Genomic DNA, 25,650 nt, shown 5'->3' with positions numbered 1-25,650 from the left:
ACTCGTTGGGTAAATTTGTTTGTTGTCAGTTCTCGAGTGCCGTGTGTGGGTTCAAGTGGGTGTGGATGTGAATGTGGATGTGGCTGTTGGTGGGATGTGGCAACTTAATAGCATGTGAGTGTGGTCTCTGCTCCTTGTCCCACACACACACACACACCGCTTCCCGCTGCCAGTCCGGTGTGTTGGCAGTGTGGTTGCCAGCCGGAGAGGCAGACCAGAGTCATGTGGGGCATGGGGCTGCATGTGAAAAGCCTTTAATTGGTATTTGCTTTGTGCAGGTGTCGCAATAAGGATTTAAATGCACACACACACACACCCAAACAGAGCTGCTCGTGTATTTATATCCATATACGATTCTGTGTATGTTTTTCAGACATTTTGGGTACCTGGTGACGGCAGAAATCAAGCTGGAAAATGAAGTTCGATCATTGCATCAAGGTTAAAGGTTGCTCATGGCTTGTTAAAGATTAACATTTAAATACAATGAAGTAAAGGCAACACTCATCACAAAATATTATGAATTATGAATACAAAAGTGAAACTTTTGCTAATTTAATCCAATGAAAGCTTTGTAGCTGGTTGGGCTAATGGAATGCTTTGTATCCCACTCAGTTCTGATCTTTAACTTTGCCCAGTGAAACATTTTGCGCCACTTGCTGCCATCTGTGGCACCTTGTGCGAGAGGACGTTAAACTTTTGCGACGCCTGGCAGCCCCACCCAGCGACACCTTGCTGCCTGCCTCAATTATGGCAGCCAGGTAACCGAACAACCGACAACCAGTCAACCCAACAACTACATACATATACTCTCATAGTACCACGCACACTTCTTCCACACCCATTGTAACTGCAACTTTGAGTCCGTGTCCGTGTCCGGATCCGCTGTGCTCGCTCCTGTGCCTGCAATCGCCGTGTGTTATTAAGTAAAATGAGTGAATAAGCGACTCGCACACACACTCATATATATTTACCCACCCACTCACATAGCGACACTCACCCGACACACACACACACACACACACACACACACACAGTCAGTCACTCATGCATGTGCATAAATTGTAGTCAACATGTTTTTGGTGCTTAGGAACCCGACGCTAAATTAGAATTATGCAATTACGGCTCATTTGCGCTGCACAGAGTTGCTGTTGCTGCTGCTGCTGTTGCTGCTACTGCTGGAAAAACACTTAAAAACAATTAGAGTGCTTATTGAAATTTTGAGCTGACAACATGCGAGTTGTTGTATGAAAAACTAATGCGAACATTTCAATTATTTATGCATCTCTGCACATGCAATGAGCAAAATTGTTTCCCTAATCACAATGCACAGCGCAGAGTGCAGAGCGTGAGCGAGCGACCATTTTATCCATTTTCGAATTGGTATTTCCATTCGACACACCACGAAAGAAACGGCGCCAAAATGTTGGCAAAATGTAGACAGAAATACCTGAAATACACAGAGTGTCTGGCAGTGGAGCAGTAAATAAACGAGAATCTAACCAAGGATTGAATATTTAAATGGAAAGGTAAGGGAGAAAAGGGAGTTTAAAAGATGGGAGAACATTATTCTGCCTCTTTGAGGCGGCAAGAATTAAGAGAACAATAAACATTACATTATATTAATAATTAACAATAGTTTTAGATGAATTTCAAATGCAACTTATTCATTTAAATATTTTATATTTTAGCCGCATTCTACTCAGAGCTCTGCCATATCAATCACAACTGATTCACTCATCAGAACCACTTTCAGACTTTGAATCAACTATGAATCTCGAACTCTCGAGTATTTTCCACTCAACTACGAGTACGAGTGAAGCCCAAATATAATTTATATTCTTAACCAGACAAATTGGAGTGAAATGTTTTATCACACGCCAAGTGTTAAAACACTCAACCTTAACGATTCGTTGCGGGTTTTGTCCCGCTCTTGATAAAATCAACTTACCATTCAGATAGTCCCAAAAAAACAAAACTGTCAAGTTATATGCACTCGACTGGCTGGTCGCAATTGTCTGGCAACATGGGCGACCGTCGAGTGGCGGGAGGAGTCGGAGCCGGAGCCGTAGCCCAAACAAAGTTGTTAAATATTTCGTTTTTTTACGATATTTTGTTTTTGGGTTTTTGCGAAATATATTTCCAATTGAAATCGAAAATGGAACAAGCTCCAAATAAAAAAATAAAAAAAAAAAACATGAAATATACGAGTATATACATATATATCACAAAAGCGTCTCGCCAAACTGAAGAGCAACGTTCCAGCACCAGCAACAACATTTTAAAATAAATAAAGAACAAAAGTACTCGAGTTGTTGACAGTTTGGCCACTGCCACATGTGCAATATGTTCTGTTTAACACAAAAATCTTCATTTAAATGAAGTTCGTTGTCCATACAAAGATTTTAATTTAAAAATGTTCGATTAGATTCACATATGGCATGAGATTTAAATGGAACAAATAGAGAAATACGAGCAGTATATTTTTGGGGTTTTGGTCGAACAGAAATAGTTTCAAATTACCTAAATATTCCAACCAATTTTGGTAAAAAAAAAAGAGCTACCCGAATTTGGATCTGAACCAACAAATAAAACATTGACATACAAGAATTCGCAACAAATTAAGAACTCACTTCCATCACAATTAAAACTCTCAAAAATCCAATTGTTTTGATTCAATGTGGAAATAAAATTGACAAATAAATATATTGTTTAAGCCGTTTAACATCAAAATATTTCATCATCAATTAGCCCCGTGACTTTACACTTTCCTAAATATTATTTTTGACATGCAAACTTCATTAAAATTACAACTTTTTGCAGATAGAACTTTGAGTAAAAATAATATGATTTAGGCCTAATTTACACATGCCAAATAGCTCAAATAAATGCAAACAAAAGCTAAACTATTTAAATTGGGTGTTTGTTTTATGGGATTTTACTTGGAAATCCCAAACCAACCCAACTCTGTTTTTCTTGTGCGTAGTTCCCCAAATGTTGTGTGTGTTTTCGCAGGTGTATCGATGGAAATGGCTATCAAATGCAGTAGCAAGCGGCACAGACAGCTACGTCCAGCGAACAAGCGACGCAATTTAAATACACAAACACACACATAAAATTCGGTAAACGAACATGTGTACTCGTATGTGGGTTGGGGAGAGAGGAAGCCCAGGGGTGAAAACAGAAACATCGTTGACGTCGACACACAATTAACTTCAAAATACTTCAAGCCATGTTAAGTGTCAATTAGCCAGAGTCAGAGCTTACCAGCCATGAATGCCAAATTACACAGCTAAAATATCAAAAATATATATATACATATACATTTAAGATATAAATTTATACATAATTGCGTATGCTAAACAAGTTGCCGCTCGTTGCTGATTATCGCCCGCAGATAGAAGACCAACTAAATTGCATGCAAATAATTAGATCTGCTACCGAGATGGCTAAAACGAATGCCTGATAGACGATGATGATGATGATGAATGCGGGCACCCAGTGAGATCATCAACGAGTTCATCAAAGTCTAGTATTAAAATCCCTTATTTGATTTATACTTTAATAAAAATGCTTCCAAATGGCTGCTACTAATCCATTGGGAAACTTTTTACTGTTTCATATGAGTTGATATTGGAAAAGTTTTGGCTGTGGCAGAGCCTTCAACGCGTAAACCGTAACCCGTAACCCGTTTGGAATGACTTTTGCTTTTTGAGTTGAACTCACATAATTTCCAAACATTTCATTTCTAATAACCCACAAACCCAAAAATGGTCAAAACAGCCGCAATAAATAAAAACCAAAATCAATACCACAACAACAAACGTATAAAAATCACATAGGTAAAACATGGAATGACCAAATATAATATGCAGACCACAAAACAATAAAAGTGGACAACCAAGCTAGCAAAACAACAAAAACAACAAAAAAACAAGAGACAAGAGATGAAATGTAGATGAGGCAGACGAAGCTTTAGATACACTTGCAATTGTTTGATCCTTTCAATGGCAGTCAGCATTTTATATAAACACAAAGACTGTATATAAAATATTCTAGTCTTTCCTGCTTCATTGCCTTCATTGCTGAAGTTCTAGTTAAAATTCTAATACCCACCGGCAAGAGTATACGAAAAGTTTGACAAAATAAAACATAGACAACAGAGAGGCAGAGAGAGAGAGAGAGAGAGAGACAGCCCAAACAGAATCGTGTTCAAGTGCCACGTTTTGTGTAAGCGACAGGGCGGGTAGAGCCATGATAGGGCCATGACCCCCTCGCAAAAAAAAAAATAAATACCTCCTGAAGCCCACCCCGCACAAATATGTTTGGCCTGGCACGCTTGTGCCAACAAAACGCCGTTGCTTGTGTTTCTACATGCGCTGACAATATCGCAACAATGTCGGTCGACAACATCCAAAGAACAGCAAACGGTGGTCCGTCCCGCCAAACTCTCCACCACAAAAACACAAAAAAAACAAAAAAAAGAGCGGAAAAAATCAAATGGCAAGCAGGCAAAAATCCATGATGGAAATTCGTGTAGAGTGTGTGTGTGTGTGTGTGTGTCCCATCCTGTCAGCGCCGCCCGGGCAGGGCACGTAAACAATTGTGGAGGGGGGTGGGGGGGAATGACACTAATGGTCGGTCTACTTTTGCATGCCAGGGCCCCCAAGTTTTGCCGCTTTAAGCGGGAAGACAAGGAACAATTGCAGATGCAATAAAAAGCCAATAACAATGCAATAATCATAATAATACCAACGGCAAATGTTGCTGCCACAACAGCAAACAGCAGCAGCAGCAGCACATGCAACATTTGCTGGCTGGCTGGTTGGCTGGATGGCTGGCTGTACGACGAGTATCAGCAATAAAAGTTGTAACAATTATCATTTGAAAGTGCATTGTTCCAGTTGTCAGATGCGGCGCTTAAGTAGCTGCAACAGCAGCACTAACAACACGCCAACAAATGCAGCTCGTGCCACCACCAGCAACAGCAGTGGCAGTGGCAGGGGGCAACCACAACAGCAGCAGCAACAGCAACAACAGCAACAACAGCAACAACAGCAACAATGTCTACGTCAGCGGCTTGGAAAATTAATATGCACAAGCTGCTGCAATTGCAATTTGTTGAAGAAACAATGACGCGCTGCTGCTGCTGCTGCCGCGACGACGCTCAACAAAAGAGGCAAAAGAAATATTTTACATACTGTCGCATAAATTTCAAAACGATAATCACTGAGGAATATCAATTAGTTTGAATGTCTGGCAAGTCCTAAGTCTTTGTTTAATGTGGAGCAGGCGCTCATAATGAGTTATAGATTTGGCCCACGCTCTCACAAAGCTTAAGCTATGATATATGGCCCTGGCTCCGAATGCATTCGGCGCAGGGAATACTTAATGGTGGGTTCGAGTTTTTTTTGATAATAAATGATAGAACTTTTTGTGCAGCCAAACAGCCAATATTAAACCTTAAACTTTATTGGCATTCAATTTAATTGTTAATTCCAAACTACCAACAACCTAAGCTCACTTAAAGCCTGCCACAGCCAACACTGTCATCTGTGGATCTGTGCAGAGAACACGAGTGCAATTATAACCAATAGAGCCAGCAATTAGCCCGATACCAAATAACCTTGCTCGCTCCCGCTGCGTGTCTGTCTCCTCTGTCTCCTCGGTTGGGTTTTAATAATGCAGCCACATAAATCTTTTCATTAAAGTTCAATTAATCAACAGCCTTCCTGTCATGGCGCATAAATCTCACACACGCACACACGCACTCGAATCCATTCAAAATGCAGATGCGTATACGCCTGTATGCTGGCCAGAATCCATAGATGCAGTCTACAGGATGTGCTGCCAGCCCGACTCGATTCCCGGCCCATCCAAGTTATTTGTCACCCTCTCTGCCTGCCCATCTCTCTCTCACCCACTGTCTCTGTGTGTTTGGGGCCAAGCCAAACAAATGTGCAATGTGTTGTACTTACAACGAAATTTGCCACGCCCCCGGCTTCGCTTTAACGCCCCCATAACCAACTTTGCAGCCCACTCGTATCCATCCAGACAGGTAATAACATTGCCAGGGGAACAAAAATTAGCCACAGCGATGGTAGCGTGATTGGGAAAGCCCCGACAGGAAATGTTCTATGAGATCTCAATGCAAGCTCAAGCTGCAGATGGTTCGTGTCACGCTGCCACTACCAGCGTTCCGATCAGTAAGGGGGAGAGTCAGGGCTGACCAGCAATGCCTGGCAGTCTGATTACATTTTCAGCTCGAACAGCACTCGCAGCAGGAAGGAGGCTGGCAGGTGCATGGCATGGGCGTGCTATTGTTTGTGTTTCTGCCGGGCAATTAACAAGCAATAAAAGCAGCCTTGATAAATGTTTTACCCGCTTGACGGCAGCCCAGAGAGGGAGATATAGGGGGGATGGGGACTGCAGATAAAGCTCTTTTCATGCAATTAACACAAAGATTCGGCAACGCCCAATTGAATAAATGTCCATCCAGAGGCCTGATTGATTTGGCCGCACGTCTAACCTCTTTCGCTTGAACTTTTGCCAACGAGCAATTGCACTTTGAATGCCAAATGAGGTGGGCCGCCAGCAGCGGCAGCAGCGGCAGCGACACCTGCCTGTGTCGCTGTTTTTTCTCGCTCTTTTTTTATGAATGAAAAACTTGAGTCACTGACGGAGTCGCGCGTGGGTGGTCGCCCCCGTAGCTGCGCTGAGCTGAGCTGAGCTCAGCTCAGCCGAATGCAAATGCCCCCAAAAGACACCACAGCCAAATGCAGCAGGCAACAACAGCAAAAGTGTTACACGACTTTACGAGCACCTCCATTGACTGCAAATCAAAACGTGCGCCACGCCAACGCCAACGCCAAAGCCAAAGCGAACGCGAACGACATCGTCCACATCCACCTCGACATCGACAGCAAGTTGAACGCCAACGCCAACGCTGATGCCGATGGCAATTACCAGGTGACTGCTAACTGGCAAGGTTATGGCTCTCACAGAGCCCACCGCCGCCGCCGCCGCGCAAATGTTTGGCATGCCACACACACACACACACACACAGATGCAAAAGAGCAAAATACCTTTTGGCACCACGCATACGCACTGCATGCCGCAGCCAAAAAGGTTTTATGTTATTTTTTGTTTTTTTTTTGTTGCTGTTTTCCCAGCGCATTATCAAGAACAGCTATTTTAAATTATTGAGTGTAAAGCATTTAACATTTCGGAACGGACAGAGCACGATTTAACAGTGGTTGAAAAAAGCTAAAAAAAAAATATACAAATTAACTCAAAAATATTTAAAATATTTTTTATATAAAAAAAAAAAACTTGAAATATTATTTAATGTATTGCAGTTCATAGAAATGACCAATTAAAATATTCAGCATTAAATTTCAATCACTACAATGATACATTTTTGATTATATTTTAAAATTCCGAAAAAGTTCTCAGCTTTAGTTGCAACAGGAAAAATGTCGATACCATTTGCAATGCCCAGGTGCATTTTTTGTGCCACTGTTCTCGGGCTGCTGCTGCCCTTTCGTCTGCTTGTTCAGCACACAGTTTAAAAATAATTGCCACTGGGTTGGCCAGCCATCCACGGGGCCCCGCCTTTTATCCACCACAAACAGAGAACACACTGCGCCGTCCCATCAGCCAACTGGCAGAACGTTCTCCTGCTGCGACCAGATCCAGCCAGGGGCCAGACCGTGGCTGGAATTGTCGGTGCTAAATGTCACACGCACATAAGCGAAATTATGTGAGGCGTTTTTAACGACCGATATGCGCCGCGGCGCGATATGGCAAACACAGCACATAAAAAGATCCAGCGTGAAATTGAAACTGCCACCCACTTCACGTCACTCCAGACGCAGGCCAGGCGCAAGCCTGCAAACGCATTGCCGATGTACGTGAGATTGTGCCGCAGTTAATTGGTAAAAATTGGGCAACCTACCGAACCTCGGATGCTGCCACCCCGAGTGGGGGGCACTCCACATACAGTAGTACTTATGCGATAATGCGTAAATTTTAATGAAAACGAAACAAAAATCTGAAGCCAAAAGTGTATATTTTCGTGTCGTAAAGTTCACCAAGAGGTCCCGGTCCCAGTCCCGGTCCCAGTCCCGGTCCCGGTCCCGTTCCCCGCCCGCTGTGCAATCGCCTGGAAGTTGATTTAATGAAGATTTCACAAAATGGCCTTTTGCCTTTGCCTTTGCCGTTGACTGACATGCGGCAGACATGTATAACGATTTAGATATTGATGTATATGGCTGCGGCACGTGCCGTCTGTCAGCTCAAGTGCCTGGGCTGGAATCTCAATTGAGATTAGTAATGGAGAGAATCTTAGAGAGCGCAAGCATGGCCTTAAATCTAATCAGAGTCCCAACATTATTCAGAATGTATTTACGGACAGTTAAGAAAGTTGAGAAGGCTACAAAATAATCTGCCATAAATGTTTGCTAACATAACTTTCCCACCGATGCCACGATGACAGAGACGCCTAATTTCCATATTGAACAATGCAAATGCAACAATAAATGCTCAACACAATGGTTTGTTACAACATGACCACACACAAGCCTTTTCGCGCCAAGAAATGCCACAGCAAACACCCCGTACCATTGCCTAATTATGCAACAATATGGCTAGAAAGATGGCGCTCTCCTCTCCTGTCCGCCGTTCACACTGCTGTTCGCGAAATATCCTTTTTTAGGCAAATTAAGCACAGGCCATAACCGAAAAGTACACAAGAAATTATGAACAACAAGCTGCCGAACGCAACACGATGGCAAAATTATGAACGTGATTAATTCATAGATGGTGGCGCTTAGCCATTGTTTTTTTTTGGTCATGAGGCATAGCCACTGGCACTCCAGGCCTGGCCTGGCCAGGTCGGGCTAGCGGCACGATCCACGACAACGGGCCATAGCGATGACGATGACGGGGGCCAACATCGACCCGTGGCCTGCAGTTGACATCCACGAACGCTGTGGCCAAAAAGCTAAATATGATTATGTGCGCTCGATTTAATCTCAGTCGATTTCTCCCTACCCCTCTACCAGGCAATGCCAGACGCGGACTTAAGCCATCGTCTGCTAAGGAGTCTGTATATATATATATATATTTTTTTTTTTATTGATTTCTCTGATGTGTGTGTGTGTGTGTGCATCATATGCGAGAACGGTTGCCGTGGCTGCCAGGCGCACATTAAAAATGAAGAGATTTGAGTTTGAAAATGATGCCTGCGTATGCTTTTGGTCAAAACGACTTTGTGCTCAAAAATTGAAAACCCAAAATCGTAAAAAAATTACACTGGCCCAAAGAGCGTGAGTAAGTCTCCTCCCACCCCACCACCGTACCCGGCACGCTACTTACCAGACAAACTCCAAGTACGAGTAGTCGGCGGATTATAGTCGGTCTGGTCCGCACAGTAGCCTCTGTCTGATTAAGAGTCGATGCGAATGGGCAAAAAAATCGGCTACTTAATTTGGTAATAACAATAATTACGCCTGACTGACTAAACGCTGACCAGCGGCCAATTTAATATTGAAAAGACAAGAGCCAAGTGGCTCCCTGTCCATTGGAATTCCCTAACCGATTATGCGGGGCATTACCAACTGCTAAGGATCATTGCAGTTCGCAAGGAGAGACAAAAAAAGAATCCGATTGGCAAAGTTTTTGTATTAATTGGATTAAACTAAAAAGAAATGTGAGGCTGAGGAACGGGGGGCTTGCTTAAAATATGTAAGAATATATATGAATATTTATTTATGAGTTCAGTTAAATTTTTAAATTTATAATTTAGATACTGTAGTCTCAATAGAATTTTTATCTTTTTCTTGCTGCCAAAGAGTATCGCCAGTTCGCATTGCCAATTACGTTGGCTGGCAATTTTCAATTAAAACGTTTATAGATAATCAATTAATAATTTTTAAGCCACTTTGGCAGCCATGTACCCCAATGCTGCCACCGTCTACTGTCGTCCAAGCTGACTCAGACGCGACTCCACGCGATTCGCTCAATTAGGTGCTAAGACATTTTGGCTGGCAAAGACTGCGACTGAGGCTGAGGCTGGGACTGAGGCTGGGACTGCGACTGAGGCTGGGACTGGGACTGAGGCTGGGACTGGGACTGGCTACTGCAGTTGGGGATTTTCGCAGTGCAGTTGATCATATTTATTGGCTTTGCGATTAGGCTCGGCGGACTCGAATCGACCTGGCTGGCGTCTTGCCGCTGGCCTAATTGGGGGGGACTCGACTCAGAGATCTAAACTTGAATATTGATGACGATGTCGGATCGTACACAAAAACGTACACACACACACAAACACTCAATCTGAAATGCAATGGTTGGTGTTTTTGTTTGTTTTTTTTTTTGTATATTGGGGAATATAGCCACTTTTTGTTGTCTGATATTTATCGTATTAAATTTTTGCGATGTGTTTCGTGGCTGCCCTGACTATTTTTGGAAAATTTCACGTACGAGACTCATAATTCGTGCGATAATTTACACAAAATTAGGCAACTGTCTAGCCGGCGGACCTTTTACAGCTTTTTGGAGCACTCGATGCGTTTCCCACGCCAATTAGAATTAGTCGATTCGGATCGGATCGCATCAGACCAAGTCCACTCAAAATCAATTGAATTCAACAAGCTTCGAGGTCCGTTCAATAATTGCTCTCGTACCACAAAAGCAAAAGAAAATATTTGGAAAATTCAATTTACGCTCTGAAAATGGTTCGAACAATTTTAACTTAATTTCTTTATGTTATTTCGCATTATTTTTTGTTTCTCATGATTCTTATGACACACTTTAGCCTCTTTGGCTGAATTTGTGTTAGGCAAACTTTTGCCATAAAATGTCCAAAGCGAAACTTGTAAAAAAGTGAAAATTTTCGTTGCGGTCAGAGATAATTAATGGGAGGTTAATCCGCCGTCTGTTATCTCTGGCTATCGTTGCTGAACTCGCTCTGAGAAAGCAATTAAAAGTCAAATTAGAATGCCATTAGCCGAAGAAAAGTGCTAAATGCTCAGGTGGTATATTCAGACATAAATAAAGATGAATTTGGTTCCATCTTGATTGCAGAATAATCGAGTAACTCAGCTATAAATAAATAAGCATATTAAACAGTGGCATTAATTATCAAAAAAGAAATAGCAAGTAAACACAAAATATTACGATACAGAAGACAGCGCAATTTGTAAACCATTTCATAGAGATATATTTACGCTTATCTAATATAATCCTTGAGACTTCCTTGTGGCTGCTCAACGGCCAAGACTTAACTGTCACTGTTGAAGCATTGCCCCCAGCTTGTGCTCTGTGAGCTATTTCCAAATTTCTTTTCGGCACAATCAAAATTTTCCGGCTAACAAAATGACGACCCACTTCTTTTACCCCGACAAGGAGCTGCAGGAGGAGCTCACCTGCATAGCCAAGGGTTTGGTGGCACCCGGCAAGGGTATCCTGGCCGTGGACGAGTCCAGCTCGCAGATGGGCAAGCGTCTCCAGTTGATTGGGGTGGAGAACACAGAGGAGAATCGTCGCACGTATCGTCAGCTCTTGTTCACGGCCGATGCAAAGATAGCCGAGAATATATCGGGCGTCATATTCCCACCCGAATCGCTGCACCAGAAAACAGACGACAGCGTACCCTTTGCCGAGGTGCTGCGCAAGAAGGGCATCCTGACGGGCATCAAGGTGGACAAGCAGTTTGTGCCGCTCTTCGGCTCGGAGGAGGAGTTCACTACCCAGGGTCTGGACGATCTGGCCGCCCGCTGCTCTCAGTTCAAGAAGGAGGGCTGCAGCTTCGCCAAGTGGCGCTGTGTCCTCAAGATAACCAAAAATACGCCATCCCACCAGGCCATTCTCGAGAATGCCAATGTGCTGGCACGCTATGCAGCCACCTGCCAATCGCAGGGCCTCGTTCCAATTATCAATCCCGATATCCTGGCCATTGGCGAGCACGATCTGGACCGGTGCCAGAAGGTCGCCGAAACCGTTTTGGCTGCCGTCTACAAGTCCCTCAACGATCATCACATCTTCCTGGAGGGCAGTCTGCTGCAGCCCAGCATTGTGACGCCCGGACTGCAGAGCAATAAAACCAATTCACCAGCGGAAATAGGTCTGTCCACAGTACTCGCCATACGTCGCACAGTGCCACCTGCAGTCCCTGGTGAGTTTTAAGAAAGAAGAGAAAACCCTTTGCTTGTCTGACGTGTTTTATTTGGCATTTGGCAGGTGTCATGTTCTGTTCGGGCAATCAATCGGAGGAGGAGGCGACTATCAATCTGAATGCCATCAACAATGTGCCACTGTGCAAGCCCTGGGCCATGACCTTCGCCTTCGATAGGGCACTGCAGTCGTCGGTGCTGCGCACCTGGGGCGGTCGCAAGGACAATATCGGCAATGCCCAAAACGAGCTGATCAAGCGTTGTAAGGTGCGCTATAGTCATCTAACTTTAAATACTATATATTCAATTATTTTTTATTAATCGTTTTACCCTTCTGTAGGCCAACAGTTTGGCCAGCATTGGCAAGTACATACCTGGCTCTGTGGAAAGCTCTGCGGCTACGGAAAAACTCGTCCTTGATGCTATTGAATACTAAATTAAGGATCAACTGCAACTACTGCAAATTTTTGGCTATAAACAGAAATACAAATTAAATTCGATCAAGGAAATTTGCGCCCTAAGTAAAGCATAAATAAAGGCTAACCTAAAGGCAATTGCAGATATATTTCTTGCCTCTTTAAACTGGTTTTGTGTGGCATAAATTCAGCATTTATCTACGCAAAAGTAGATTCCATTTGGCATTTTTTTCGCTCAGTGTTTACCCCTGCCAACAGATATACGAGTATGTAGAGCATATTCATTCATTTAACAAAACTGTTGCCCTGCTGTTGTCACTGGGATAGTTTAAGTGCTCCGCTGTGACATTTGGTGGCTGACACTTGGCCGCAGGCCGCGTGTTTGATGCCCGCTCGTCAGTCGGAAACAAGTCGAAATATTGTTAACAAGCCTGGCAAAAGAGCGCAGCGCAGCGACAACATGGCTCTTGCCGCTTACCGCTTGCCGCTTGCCTCTTGCCATATGACTGTGCCGGAGTGTCGGCTTAATCCGTGGAGATTACCAGACGACCGAGCGACACGCAGCTGCGTTCTCTGCCACGCAGCTCTTAGCTGCAGCTTAATTAACGCCAGCGCATGCCAAAAACCAAAACGACGACCATGTGCAACGGAACGGCAAGAGGCAGTGGCAGCAACCAGCAGCAACCGGCAACAACAAGCCACGTTTTGAGTGCCTCGACTTAATCAAGCGGTTCAGAGCAATTCAGCGTCGCTCAAGTCGGTGTCATGTTGTTGGCAAATTAGTCAGACTCCTTCGGCCTGTGGCTGTGGGTAAGTTAGCGCGCCGAACTTGGGTGGGGCAGGCAAATCGCAATAATTAAAATTAAAGCAGTCACTAAGTTATAGCCTTGCCTTCTGTGGCTTCAAGCTCCAGCTCCTCCCTGTTGTCACGCACAGAATTTTATAAGCAGCCCAGCGGCAGCAGTGGGCATATCTGACTTGTGGTAGGGACCTGTCAACATTAATTATTGAGGAATTTGTAGAGATTTGTTGTATGATTAGTAATTGTATTTATTCTGTGGCAAGTAATAGTCCAAGGTGTGCCAATTAATTTACTGAGTATTTTTCCAAAGCGAAGCAACCACAGAGATGAGAAATTACCTCATATAAATAAATTTACTAATCGAATCCAACAACCAAAAATGACTAAAGCGTTTTCCCCAAATGGTTTCTCTTTGCTTCATCTTATTTAAACAATTTTTTCTCTGCTCCATAAACTGTAGCTATTTTGTATACCATTAATTCTCACAATATTCCATCAAAGTTTCCTTTCCAGGGTATTCCTTTGGTTTGTACTACGCTTTGTTTGTGTATTTCTTTTCACCTGCAGCATCGAATGGAGTTTTGTGGTTAATGCAATCGCCATGTATCCTGTAGCCGCGAGATTGCCTCCATCCGGCCCGCCACCGACCCAATCCTCCAACCCAATCAAGGCGACGCGTACGACATGTCATGTTAATTGCGACACTGTGTACGAGTCTCTGTGTGTGTGTTTGTGTGTGTGTGCGAGTGTAAATTGCCATTATGCTCATGTTTGCTTAATATGTGGCATACAACACCCACTGAGTTCCGTTCCATGCCGCAGCAGCAACAGCATCAGCAGCACGCGACGCGACGCGTCAAGCCAATTAAAGCCAAATTATGGCAGCAGCGCTTTTTTAATCACATGCATCGCTCTCCAACGCTCTGCGACACACACTCACTCACTCGCTCACTCATCCATCCATTCAATCATTCAGTTATTCATTCACTCAATCAGCGCTTTCAATTTGGCACTGAAGATTTATGGGCGTGCCGCCTGCTAATGTGGCAAGACAGATACAAATATAAATACAGCTACTGCTACAGCCACAAAGCGCTGCCCCAACGATCGCGGGGCAGCCAGCAAAATGTTGCTCTTTGCCGGCGGCACGCATTTATAAGAGTTTGCCGAAGATCAAAGGCTTATTGGCCGACAAACTTCGAACCCGATTTGAGTTTGGTCTTTAACGAGATTTGCTGCCTGACCATAAACGAGTGTGTGTGTGTGTGTGTGCGACAAGTGGGAGTGGATCCGGAATGGGGCTGGGGCCACGACATAATTAGAAAAATCCAACAGTGGCGCCACAGTTTAATTCACGGCTTGAACAGGCTGCGACTGCGACCGGGACTGAGACTGGGGCTGGGCCCCTGAGCAGGCGGCTGGCACAAATCACTCAGCTGTCAAACGCTTGTTTTGATTAATTTGGTGTTAATAAACGTGGACGGGCACAAATCCTGTACCGTCCGGCAATTAATGGCCAATCGCTTGGCATTGCTCTCTTGGTCGTCGCGTCGCTGGAAGTTGCTGCTGGTTGCTGGTTGTTGGCTTTTTGGCGACCAAACTTGGTCATGGAGCGTGAAAATACGTTTTGGTTGTGCAGCAGCAGCAGCAGCTGAGGATGCGACTTGCTTGTGTTAATTGAAAGTTTCCCCTGGCCATATAAAGTGAGGAAGCCAAAAATCAGTCGCACACACACACACGACTTTGATTTCGATTTGGTTGTCTGCTGATAGCCAAAATGTTTGCCGACTTGACTGACCATAAACGGCTGCACACGCGTCGTATGCTGGCCGGCCGATGGCAGGACGAACGGCAGAATCGCCAAGAGGCAGAGTATCGTAGCGCTTTTGGTTTCGCTTTTTTTTTTGTTTGTTTCGGCCAAAAGTAAGAGGTGTTTAAAATGCTAATTTTGGGCAATGCCAGCAACTGAATCACGTACGAGTAGCAGTACAGTTGTCTCCATTTCTCACATGACTTAATGATGACCAAAGCCTAAAGTTCAACTGACTGTGGGGAGTAGCTGAATGCCAGAACTTTCACTAGCTTATACAGTTTTTTTTTTTTTTTGTGGGTATCAGCTTTAATGTCCGACAACTGACACAGCCGTATGTAAATAATTTCAGCCCGGGGCTGGGGCTGGGGCTGTACCCCTCCATCAATGCGCCTGTTCAGCTGTCACCAGATCCAGCATTCAAGCTTCCTGGCTTTGGTCCCAGCGCCCCAACCCCGGGAGCCAAAATTTGCTATGCCAAAATGTCAAAATGTCAATTCGAAAACGTTTAGCAGGAAAAAGTACGCAGCAGTACCGAGTAGAGAGAGAGAGAGGGAGCAGCGTTGCTGCCAAATGTTGGCTAAATAAACTTTTTTTTTGTTGGCCATCGAATGGCCAGTCGGTACGTCATGGATGTGGAAGGAGCTGCGGCAGAGGCGTGTCTCTTGGCAGTCACTCAGGCCCTGGTCAGGTGTGTAGGCTCGTTTGTCTGTCACTCGTTACATTTGCTTACCTTTCCTTTATGCAAATGCTGGTGAATTTTCATTTGCGCTTTCGTTTCGCTTTTTGGATTGCATAAATTCGAAGCTGAGACCCAAAGTTAGCCCCAAAAGTTGAGTTCGTTTAGCCCAGAGTAACCAATAAAAATCTATCTATCTATGTATTTCTTTTATTTCTGTCAATGGCCTGGCATCCTACTACTAGCATCTTGTATCGTCTGCTTGACAATCGTACGACATTTCTGACAAATGCTGCCGACACAAAACTCTTTTCTTTTTTTTCATTTGGTTTTTTTTGCGCTGTTTGTTGGTTGACAGACAGGCTCTCAGACATGCATAGGCAAAGCATGTTGACAGGCCAACAAAAAAAATATATATCTACATATATATAAAAATTACAAAAACAAAATAAATAAAAAAAAAACAAAGTACACTTTTTTTGTTGTTGTTGTAAATTTTATGCAATTTTTCAGCAGCGGAGCGGCGCATTGTGTGGTGCAGTAGTCGACAGAAACAAAAATAAATTATACACCCAAAGTATTTCGACAAATTCAATAAGAAAAATCTGCAATTTAAATAATCCCAACTGGCATTTTGAAATGTAGCTTACACACACACACACACAAACACACACAGAATAAACCATTGTGGACAGACAGCTGCAGTTGCATCACAGTCGCTTGGCCTCCTCTTGGAAAATGCTAGGAAAACAGAGGGCGTGGCCAGTCTCACTAAACCAAGTGGGATCATCGCTCTTAATTGAGCGAAAGGTGGAACGAAACTGATTGTATTTGATGCATAGTTTAGCCTGTTTTTTTTTTTTTAATTGTTAGTTCATCATCCTGTTGAGGAGAAAATATTGTGCTGGACTTTATGATGAAATTCCCTGGAGGTAACAGCTCATTTTACCTATCCCTTCATTGTTAGCTAATATTGAGCTATTTTTCTGTAGAATGTGAGGCATTCACACGGATAATAATTGCGTATAGAATTGGAAACAATCCAGAGCTTATATATTTAATTTAGCTTTATTTAAATTTAAAGCATTTTTGAAAATCAGTTTTAGTTAGATATTAATTTAATTTTGCGGAAATCCATTAGATAAATTTTTTAATAGTTGATTTCACTGGCTTTCATTTTATTTTACGCTGAGTTGATTGTATTTGATTTATTACTTTGATTATTAGCGTCTGTTTTTGTGAAATTTTAAAGCAGGATTTATAATGAAAGTGCCAAAAATTTGCCATTATTTTCTATTAGACACAAAAATACGGTATTCCATTCGGGCGAACTACTCAATAAAATTCAAATATCCGCAGGCAAATTCATAAAAATTATCAAAATTAAAACATAAATAAAATACAAGGCAGCACGTACGCAGACAGAAAGAAAAGAGAGAGGGAAAGACAGACACACACACAGCTACAGACCAAATGAATTCAATTTCGGATGAAAAATGGCGGCAATGATGAAGATGGCGACGCCAACGCGGACGACGGCAAGTGCGTGCTGGATGAGGTGAAACTGTTGGTGAGGTGTGGGGGGGAAGCCAGAGGGAAAAAACTTTATTAACATTTTTCGCATGCTGCACGTGCAGCATTTGTGGCAGGGAGGAGGACAGCGACGGACGGCGTGTTTCGCGCTCTTTAATGAAGTTTCATAAATTGTGAAAATCGAACGTTAATCAAATAAGGACCGAAGCAAGGCATACAAACACACAAACACACACACACACATACACGCACGTATTGTATAAAAGGTGGCGCCTTAAAAGGCCGCAGCGAGGCGACAAACTGCAGACGTGGCCAAGAGAGAATCTGTCAATAAATCAATTAGTGTAATATAAATCAAGTGTCAAACGGCAAAACCAAATCAAACACAAAACTGGCCGCCCGAGGGCGCTGCTGCGGTGATGTTTCTATTTTCCAACTGCCGTCTGCCGGCGCTGCTACTGCTGCTGCAGTGGAAAATGATAGTTGCGGTCTTAATTAATTGCAACAAATTTATGTCTGACATGTGTAGGCAAGGAGGGTCGGCCAAAAGAGTGGGCCGCAAAAGAGCAGAAATAGAAAAAATATTGCATTAATAGCTGCCCGGGGCCACAATTAGCCAAATGACAAAGCCAACACGATGCCACGGCTCATAACTCATGACGTTTTGTGGTTTGCTGCCTGTCACGCTGGATTTTTCAATTGCAAAATTGTTAGCTCTTCGAGGACTCCTTTTCACCCCCCTCTCGACGCTACTTCCGGCGTTAGCATTGGCATTTGTTGTGCGGCGGGCAGCGAGGCGTATGCGCAATGCGGAGCAAATGAGCCACAACCGAAAAGGAAATGTCGAAGCCTGCACCAACCGTACCTGTCCAAGGAAATCACACTGAGCAACAGAGTAAGGTGTAATGTGTAAAACAACAATTTGAAAATATAAAACTTTTTGCATTTTGTGAAGTAATTTTTGTTCGGAATTGCCATCGATAACCGTTTCCCACTCTGGCACCGTAACCTGCTCTCCAGTGTATAACATTTCTTGAGTTTGACTTCTTTTGAAATTGTTTTTGAGACCCTAGACCCAGAGACCCAGAGACCCAGAGACCCAGAGACCCAAACCACCCTCCCTCCCTCTCCCTCTCCTGCAGCAAGCCAAACAATTTTGACATTTGACTAATGCGGGACATTAGTTCTGCCAAAAATTTCTTAATTTACGGTTAACGCTGCTCCGAACATTGCAGCCTCGAAGGTAATAGATGGTTCCAGAGGAGTGGCATTGGGGAGCTGCATCCCGAATTTATTTTTGCCCACAAACCCGTGCACAGAGAACTTTCCCGCGCTTTATCTGCTCAAAATTTGTCACAGCAAATAAAAAGTTTTACTTTTCGCTGCTCCACGTCGTCGTTGGCGTTGGCGTCGTCATCGTATTTGTTTTTTAATCCGCAAGCAAGAAATAAAGATAAAAACTTAAGCCAAAATAAGTTTCTATAAAAGTGTGCAGGCAAAAAAAAAAAAAAAAAAAAAAAGAAAATGGGGGAAGAGAAAGACGCAGAGAATACGGACAGAGAAAGGCAAAGAGTCAGAGAGTCAGAGAGTCGGGGGAAGTGGGATAAATTTGAAGTGCAGCAAAACTGCAGCAATAATAAAATAACAGAAAAGCAATTAAAAAACAGCTGTTGGTGATTTGCCGGATTAGGGTCGGGTCGGATGGAGTCTGGAGTATGGTCTCACCCAGCCAAGGGCAGGGCAGATGCGACAATGTCGTGATAACCTTGGCCAGGGACACAGGGGCGGACATCAGTTGGCCAAATGGCGCAGCTTAGCGTTAGTCAATTATGACATTCTGTATGTAATGGCCAGGACAAAGTCGTCTAGCTTTGATATCCTTCAGGCGAGACCTCAGGTGTCTGAGTATTTCAAGTCACAAGTTAAGCCAGATAAGACACAATTTTAGACAGCTTAAATTGTTTACGTCTTGGCAGAGACTTTTTCCCGTTAATTTTGCCGTTCACTGCCATGGAAAAGAAAAGCTAGAAAAAGTAATTAACAATCCAGATTAGCTAGAATTATTATTGACTGTCTGGCAATAAAAGGCCATCGCAGTCCATGATTTAAGTACGTATTATTATTGATTATAAACCATAGCACAACATAATATTTTTTCATACTCCGTAATAATAGTAATAATCAATTTTAGTGCTAATAAACGTCGGTTCTAAAAACTTTAATTGATGGCTGCACAGTGATTTTTAATTACGATAAATATAAATTTAATTTTGATATTTTTCTACATTAAGACATGAAATCTGATGTATTAGTTCAAACGATTGGCAGGCTCTCAGTCACGCCTTTAAAGTGCAGCAAATAAAACTTACTTCATGCAACAAGCAGAATTAAAAAAAAAATGTTTAATGTTTGCCAGCTTCTGTTTTTGTTTATTTTTCGATCGCTGCAAAGGTTAAGCCAGATAATGACTGCCAACTGCAAGGGATTTTAAAAACATTTAATAACCTGAATAAACGTTGACTTTGCATCTCTTTTGATTGAAGTCCACATGTAAATGTCTCTCATAAAGCTCGAACCATTTTGCCTGTGGCAACTTAAATGCTGTCAAAATGGCCAGCTGCTGACAGTCCAATATGTTGCGCTTACTCCTTCCTGCTATCAGGTGGTGCTGGGCGGATCGGTGGGGGGAAAATGCAACGTTTCAATATTCATCGGTTGCTGGAACTAAGCGAACATTTTCCGTCGCGTAGTTTTTGGAATTTTCATGCTAGGCTCCCTTTTGATTTTGTTGTTTTTTGGCTACCAAAAACTTTGGCCCCCCTTAAACCACATGCATGGTAATACTCATATTCAAACATTCAACTGAAAGTGGGAGAGAAAGAGACAGAGCAGAGCAGAGCAGAGAGACAGAGACAGAGCAGAGAGACAGAGATAGAGCAGAGAGCCACATGCATAGACATCGTTTTTGCATTCATGGAGCATATGTTCCCAGCTACCGATTTAGTTTTCGGTTTTACGGTTTGAAGTTTCACATTAAAAGCCTTTCAGGCAGATAAATAGAGCATGAGAGAGTTTCGTTGGAGAGAAAATGTTAGAGGAGAGCAGACAAAGTCAGGGACTCACTCCTCGCTCTCTTCACTCTAGTGTCGCCTTATCACTAATAAAGTTTTTGTTTTTGCTCTGGTGGCAAAATTATAATATAATTTCAACTGCGAGTACGAGTACTACTCATGCAAATAACTCAAATTAAAGTTTTTGTGCCTATAGGGCACACACAAACACACACACACACGCGCATACTGCAGCAGACAGCGACCGCCATCTTGTTTTTAGTTTTCGTATAAAAGTTGGGGAGCACGCACACGACGAGGCAGACAAACATGACCGAAAGGCATAAAGCAACTACTTAGTTATAACTGCCGAGCAAAACTCGAATGTGTAGGACGCACTGGCCAACAGGTTTTTAGGATTTTTGCACTGAAATTTATATGGGAAGGAAGGGGTTTAGTATTCGATTTTTAACTCTGTTAAAAGATGCCCTGTAAGGTCACTTTTCAATGCATTCTGCCGCATACCTTCGAGGACGAGGAATCGATAGGCGCGAGACGCTGACATGCGGCAATCGACAAGAAGGAAATATAGACGTGCAAATTGAAATAAAGGAAAAATACATATTAAAAGAACCAAAAATCGGGCCACAATTTATTTATTTATTTATTATAGCTCAATATATAATGTTTCATTAATAATACGCATTACAATCACCCATAGCAATTAAATTTATAAATATTTGTTATATTAATAGTCTTCACTCATATCCTTTATCCCAGTGTAGAAGTGGCCGCCCTGCTGTCACTTACTTTCTACCCTTCTTTATGGAATTCCAACCACAACTGTCACCCAGAATTCTGCCACAAATTTGCATACTAGTGTAAGTACTTGTAGATGTAATTACAGTTGCCTCTGCCCGCATCCATTATCACTCCATACGCCGAACAATTACGCAGCCGTTGACGTCATAAAAATCTTTTAAGTGTGCATTTAAACTATTTGGAAAGTAGCCTCGAAGCCTCGCCTTTGGTGAGCCTCGTCAGCACAGCACTCTGGTTGGGACAGCATCAATAACGGAAAAGTTTTTTGGCCGTAGCACACACACACACACACAGTAACCCAACCCGGACACAACAACAACAGCAACACACCATAGGCACCAAAGCAGTGCAAAAATTATGGCCACACTTTCATTTTTAGCTGGCGAGGAATTGTGGTCCGGGTCCGGCATGTAGGTGGTGGAATGGTCCGGACAATGCCCCCCAAACGAGATAAGAAAAGTGGAAGGCGGCAGGAAGACGGCAGGAAGGAGTTGAGGGAGCGATGCAGTATTCTTGAAATGCAGCCAAGCCGCAACTATGTGGCCTCCATAAAGTTGAGCCGTCACCAGAGGAGTCCCGGCCGCCCCGGCCACTCCGTCGGCCCCCAGCACATCGACCGACCTGGGGTAAAGTTTCTTCTTTTTTTTTTATGGCCAGCTTGTGTTTATAAGATGGCCAAGTAAGAACGTTTGGCTATCAGTTGGCCAGAACTTTACTGCTTACGTTCATCATATTTACGCGTGAGTTTGCAGAAGGAACAGAACTTTGCCGTTGCCAGAGCACAGAGCACAGCAGAGAGCCCAGGCGACCGGCGACCAAGATACACCAAATACGTTGTACCCGACCATGCGGCTCCTGCAACAAACTGCAACGATTGCTGTCAGCTGCAAGGCTTCGGGCAGGCAGCAGCCACTTGAGACTCCTTTTGAAAATTGTCCAACAAGGCACCACGCCCGCCCACAGCAGCACCCCCAACAACCTGCCCACCCCTGCCCCAATGGACATGGCAACAACTGACTGATAAATGTCGCTGCCAAGGCAGCAAATACGACTGAAAACATTTCCTTATTTCCTGCCCGTCCATAGTACTCTGTCCCGCTGTCTGCTGTCCGCTGGCCGACTTTTGCGACAGGAAACTTTTAGACTAAAAAAGAAAACCTAGAGCAGCGGAAGGCGTTCTGGGGAGCCCTTTTTTATGCAAGTCATAGAAATTTACAAGCCCCAGTGACAAGGACGTTTAGTTTATGGACGCTACGCGGCAGACAGTGATGACAGTTTGGCTTTTCTTAACAACAAAAAACCAGTGAAAATAGCTTAAATCAAATTAATATTTGTAACAGCATCAAAGCTAAATAATAGCAAAAAAACATAGCTTTTTATTATTTTTTTCTTACTCCGTAATACTAGTAATAATCAGGTTTAGTGCTAATAAACCTCGGCGCTAAAAACTTTAATTGATGACTGCACAGTGACTTTTAATTACGATAAATATAAATTTAATTTTAATATTTTTCAAGCCGAATCGAACAATTAAATGTTTTTTATAAGCACAGTACATTATTTTTGCAGCTAAAATTCGTTTTAATTTCCAATGGTTCTGTGAATTTTCTGCATGTAAAATTACTTACAAAATTTCTATCAGCCCTTAAAAACAATTTAAAGTAATTTAAATTTAAAGTTAATATGCCATAAACAATACTTCAAATTAATCTTGAATATCTGTACGTTTATTTAGCTTGTTCATCCCCTGCTTAACCCTATCTTCAAGCTGTTGAACTCTCATCACTGGTGTGCGGGCGTGGGACATTTTGCTGGGGCGAAAACTTTCGCAACATTGGCATATGCAATTGGGTTTGCTGCACATCCTGTCGACAGCTTGGACTTGCCAAAGTTTTTGCACTGTTAAATGTTTTCTACTTTTTTATTTCTTACACTTTTCCCATATATATATATATATATATTTTTTTTTTTTTTTTTTGGGCATTTTGAGGCGGTCAGGCAAAGTTTTTAATGAATTTTATAGCAGGCCGTGTGTTAGGCTGTGAGACGATTCAATTCCCGATCTGAGCTTACGAAACTCTGGCCAATGCCAGCCATGATAAGCGAGAGGGGGGGCCAAAGGTTCAGCGGGGCCCATTCAAGCTAATCACGCCAGCACGGCCAACCGGCACTCAGACAGATAGATGGACAGACACACCGCTTTGACTTTGATGGGGCTGCTGTCGTTGTTTTTGGGATTTCTGGTGTTGATGTCGGTTTGCTGGTTTCGGCATTAAATGCAGCACATTAAAGCCGCAGGAGCCATCGTCACCGTCGCGGCGGCTGACAAGCGTTGAGTCAATTACATGGTAATAAACTAATGGACAACGTGCACGCCTGGCAGCGACGTCACTCACCATCATCATCATCATCGTCAACACAGCACATCACATTCCCATCAAGCATCAAGCGTTCAGTGTTCAGCCTTCAACAGCCCCATCAGATTTGGTCTTTAACACTTGTTGAACTTCCCATGCCAAAATTAATTGGCTCAAAAATGAAGTTGAATCGCAATCACGGTTGCGGTCTAAAGGCAAAAGTTGAAGAAACAACTGGGCAGCAAAATGGCACAAGCAAGAGACTGGAAACGGGCGCTTTGACATGCAAAAAGAACTGCAAAAATTACACAAAAACTACGGGTACAGTTTAGCACATTTATATTCAATAATAATTCAATAATGTTAAATTCCTCAGGCATGCACACACTTGTTGATGTTGAGCAAATAGGTGGAGCCCGGGGGACAGGTGCCGTGGATGGGTCGCTCCTTGACACACCGATCGCTCTCAGCGCTGAATCCCGAGGGACAGCTGCTGGCCCAGGCACCGGCCATCAGGGACAACAGCAGGAGCATTAGCCAAGTGCATTTCAATAGCATGATGGATGATTTCCGTATTTCCGCTTGCCTGCACAACGGAGTAAACACACTTTAGCCACACCAAAACCAACACACCCAACATCAGCGACTGCCTCGACTCACCTCGGACAAAACTGAAAATGCAACTATTTGTGGGAGTGCAGCTGAAACGGATCTTATATAGAGGAGGCGACTGATTAGACAGACTCGACCTCGGCTTAGTTATAGTCAGCTGACTCTGACACGACTCACACTGATAACGCCACGACAGATTTGTTTTCAAGTTTCACTTATTTGATTTTATTTTATTTTTGTCTTATTCGATTTGCCAGATTAGTTGTTATTTAATATTTTGTTTAGGACTTGTAGACACACTTGTTGATATTGGCATTGTACTGGGAATCGTGTGGGCACTCGCCGCGAATGATGCGATCGCTTACGCACTTGGGTCCCTCCTTCTTGAATGGTGCCGGGCATTGAGGCTTGGCCGAAACAGCCACAGCAATGATGGCCAGAATGAAGACAGCGAGCCAGGAGAAATTCATTTTGATGGAAACTGCAACACAAAAGCAAAGCAAAACATGCATTAATCAGCGCTAAGTGAACTTATTGAGTGTAAACAGATAGTGGAACATTTTTATATACAGCTGACTCAGAGTTGGAATTTCTAGAAGATCTGCCCGATTAGCATTTGTTTTTTATGCCCGCTGGACAGCTGCTATTCGCTTGAATGCAACCCGAGTTGTACACTTAAACCTTACTCCTCCATCACTTACTTAGTTGTCTTCGCTTTGTTGATGAGCAAACTGAAATATTTCGGCAGCTGGCTGTCTCTTTTATAGCCCCCGAAGACACATCCACATGCGAAATCTTTATCGCCCAGCCATGCTATCGAACCTTTGACACAATTAGCGGCAATTCGAGCTTTATTGATAAGGCAACTGTGAAGCATTCGGAACTGTTTGGAAGGCTTGGCACATGTGGCACGCTGGATGTGTGTCTATCTTCATCAGCGGCACAGCACAAGCAGCCAGCTGTGGGGAGCATCTGCCACAAAGGAAGTTGGCACCAATCCACCAGAGAGGCGCACCAACAAAAGGCATTTGCATGGGGGGGTGGGGGTTACAACGAATCGAATAGGCGCTGAAGTAGGCGTGAAAAATTCTGCGATGACAATGTCGATGGCAACGAAAAATTCCGAATGGAACAGACACTGACATCAAATTGTCACGGGAACAGGTGAAACTGAGGTGGAGCCGAAGGAGCACTTTTGGCATTGTCCGGCCCTAACAATGGGCCTGAGGATTGAGAGCGCCGCGCCATTGCCTTCATCTGATCTGGTTGGCGGCCTGTCACTCGCCAGCGCACAATGGACACGGTCATGGGGGACACATGGGGAACAGTGGTGGTCTCTCTTCTACGCTTTTGTGTGCGTGTGTCCAGCATATGCCATTCACATACAATTACGCTC

General features: G+C 43.4%; 3 protein-coding genes across 3 annotated transcripts; 1 reads left to right on the top strand and 2 right to left on the bottom strand.

Moving 5' to 3' along the window:
- Positions 1-11,287: 11,287 nt before the first annotated feature.
- Positions 11,288-12,727, top strand: LOC111065798 (fructose-bisphosphate aldolase). The gene is made up of 3 exons (XM_022354205.2): positions 11,288-12,175; positions 12,241-12,440; positions 12,514-12,727. The coding sequence occupies exons 1-3, from the start codon at positions 11,377-11,379 to the stop codon at positions 12,607-12,609; spliced, it is 1,095 nt and encodes a 364-aa protein (XP_022209897.1). The 5' UTR covers positions 11,288-11,376; the 3' UTR covers positions 12,610-12,727.
- Positions 12,728-23,964: 11,237 nt separating this feature from the next.
- LOC111066692 lies at positions 23,965-24,407 on the bottom strand. The gene is made up of 2 exons (XM_022355501.2): positions 24,303-24,407; positions 23,965-24,228 (listed from the first exon to the last, which is right to left on the bottom strand). Exon 2 carries the CDS (start codon positions 24,198-24,200, stop codon positions 24,015-24,017), a length of 186 nt encoding a protein of 61 aa, XP_022211193.1. The 5' UTR covers positions 24,201-24,228; positions 24,303-24,407; the 3' UTR covers positions 23,965-24,014.
- Positions 24,408-24,498: 91 nt separating this feature from the next.
- Positions 24,499-25,055, bottom strand: LOC111066682. The gene is made up of 2 exons (XM_022355489.2): positions 24,956-25,055; positions 24,499-24,735 (listed from the first exon to the last, which is right to left on the bottom strand). The coding sequence occupies exon 2, from the start codon at positions 24,722-24,724 to the stop codon at positions 24,536-24,538; it is 189 nt and encodes a 62-aa protein (XP_022211181.1). The 5' UTR covers positions 24,725-24,735; positions 24,956-25,055; the 3' UTR covers positions 24,499-24,535.
- Positions 25,056-25,650: the final 595 nt, after the last annotated feature.

Source organism: Drosophila obscura, unplaced genomic scaffold, assembly GCF_018151105.1.
Source record: "Drosophila obscura isolate BZ-5 IFL unplaced genomic scaffold, ASM1815110v1 contig_4, whole genome shotgun sequence".
Lineage (NCBI taxonomy): Eukaryota > Metazoa > Arthropoda > Insecta > Diptera > Drosophilidae > Drosophila > Drosophila obscura.
This window is presented reverse-complemented; position numbering and strand designations above follow the sequence as displayed.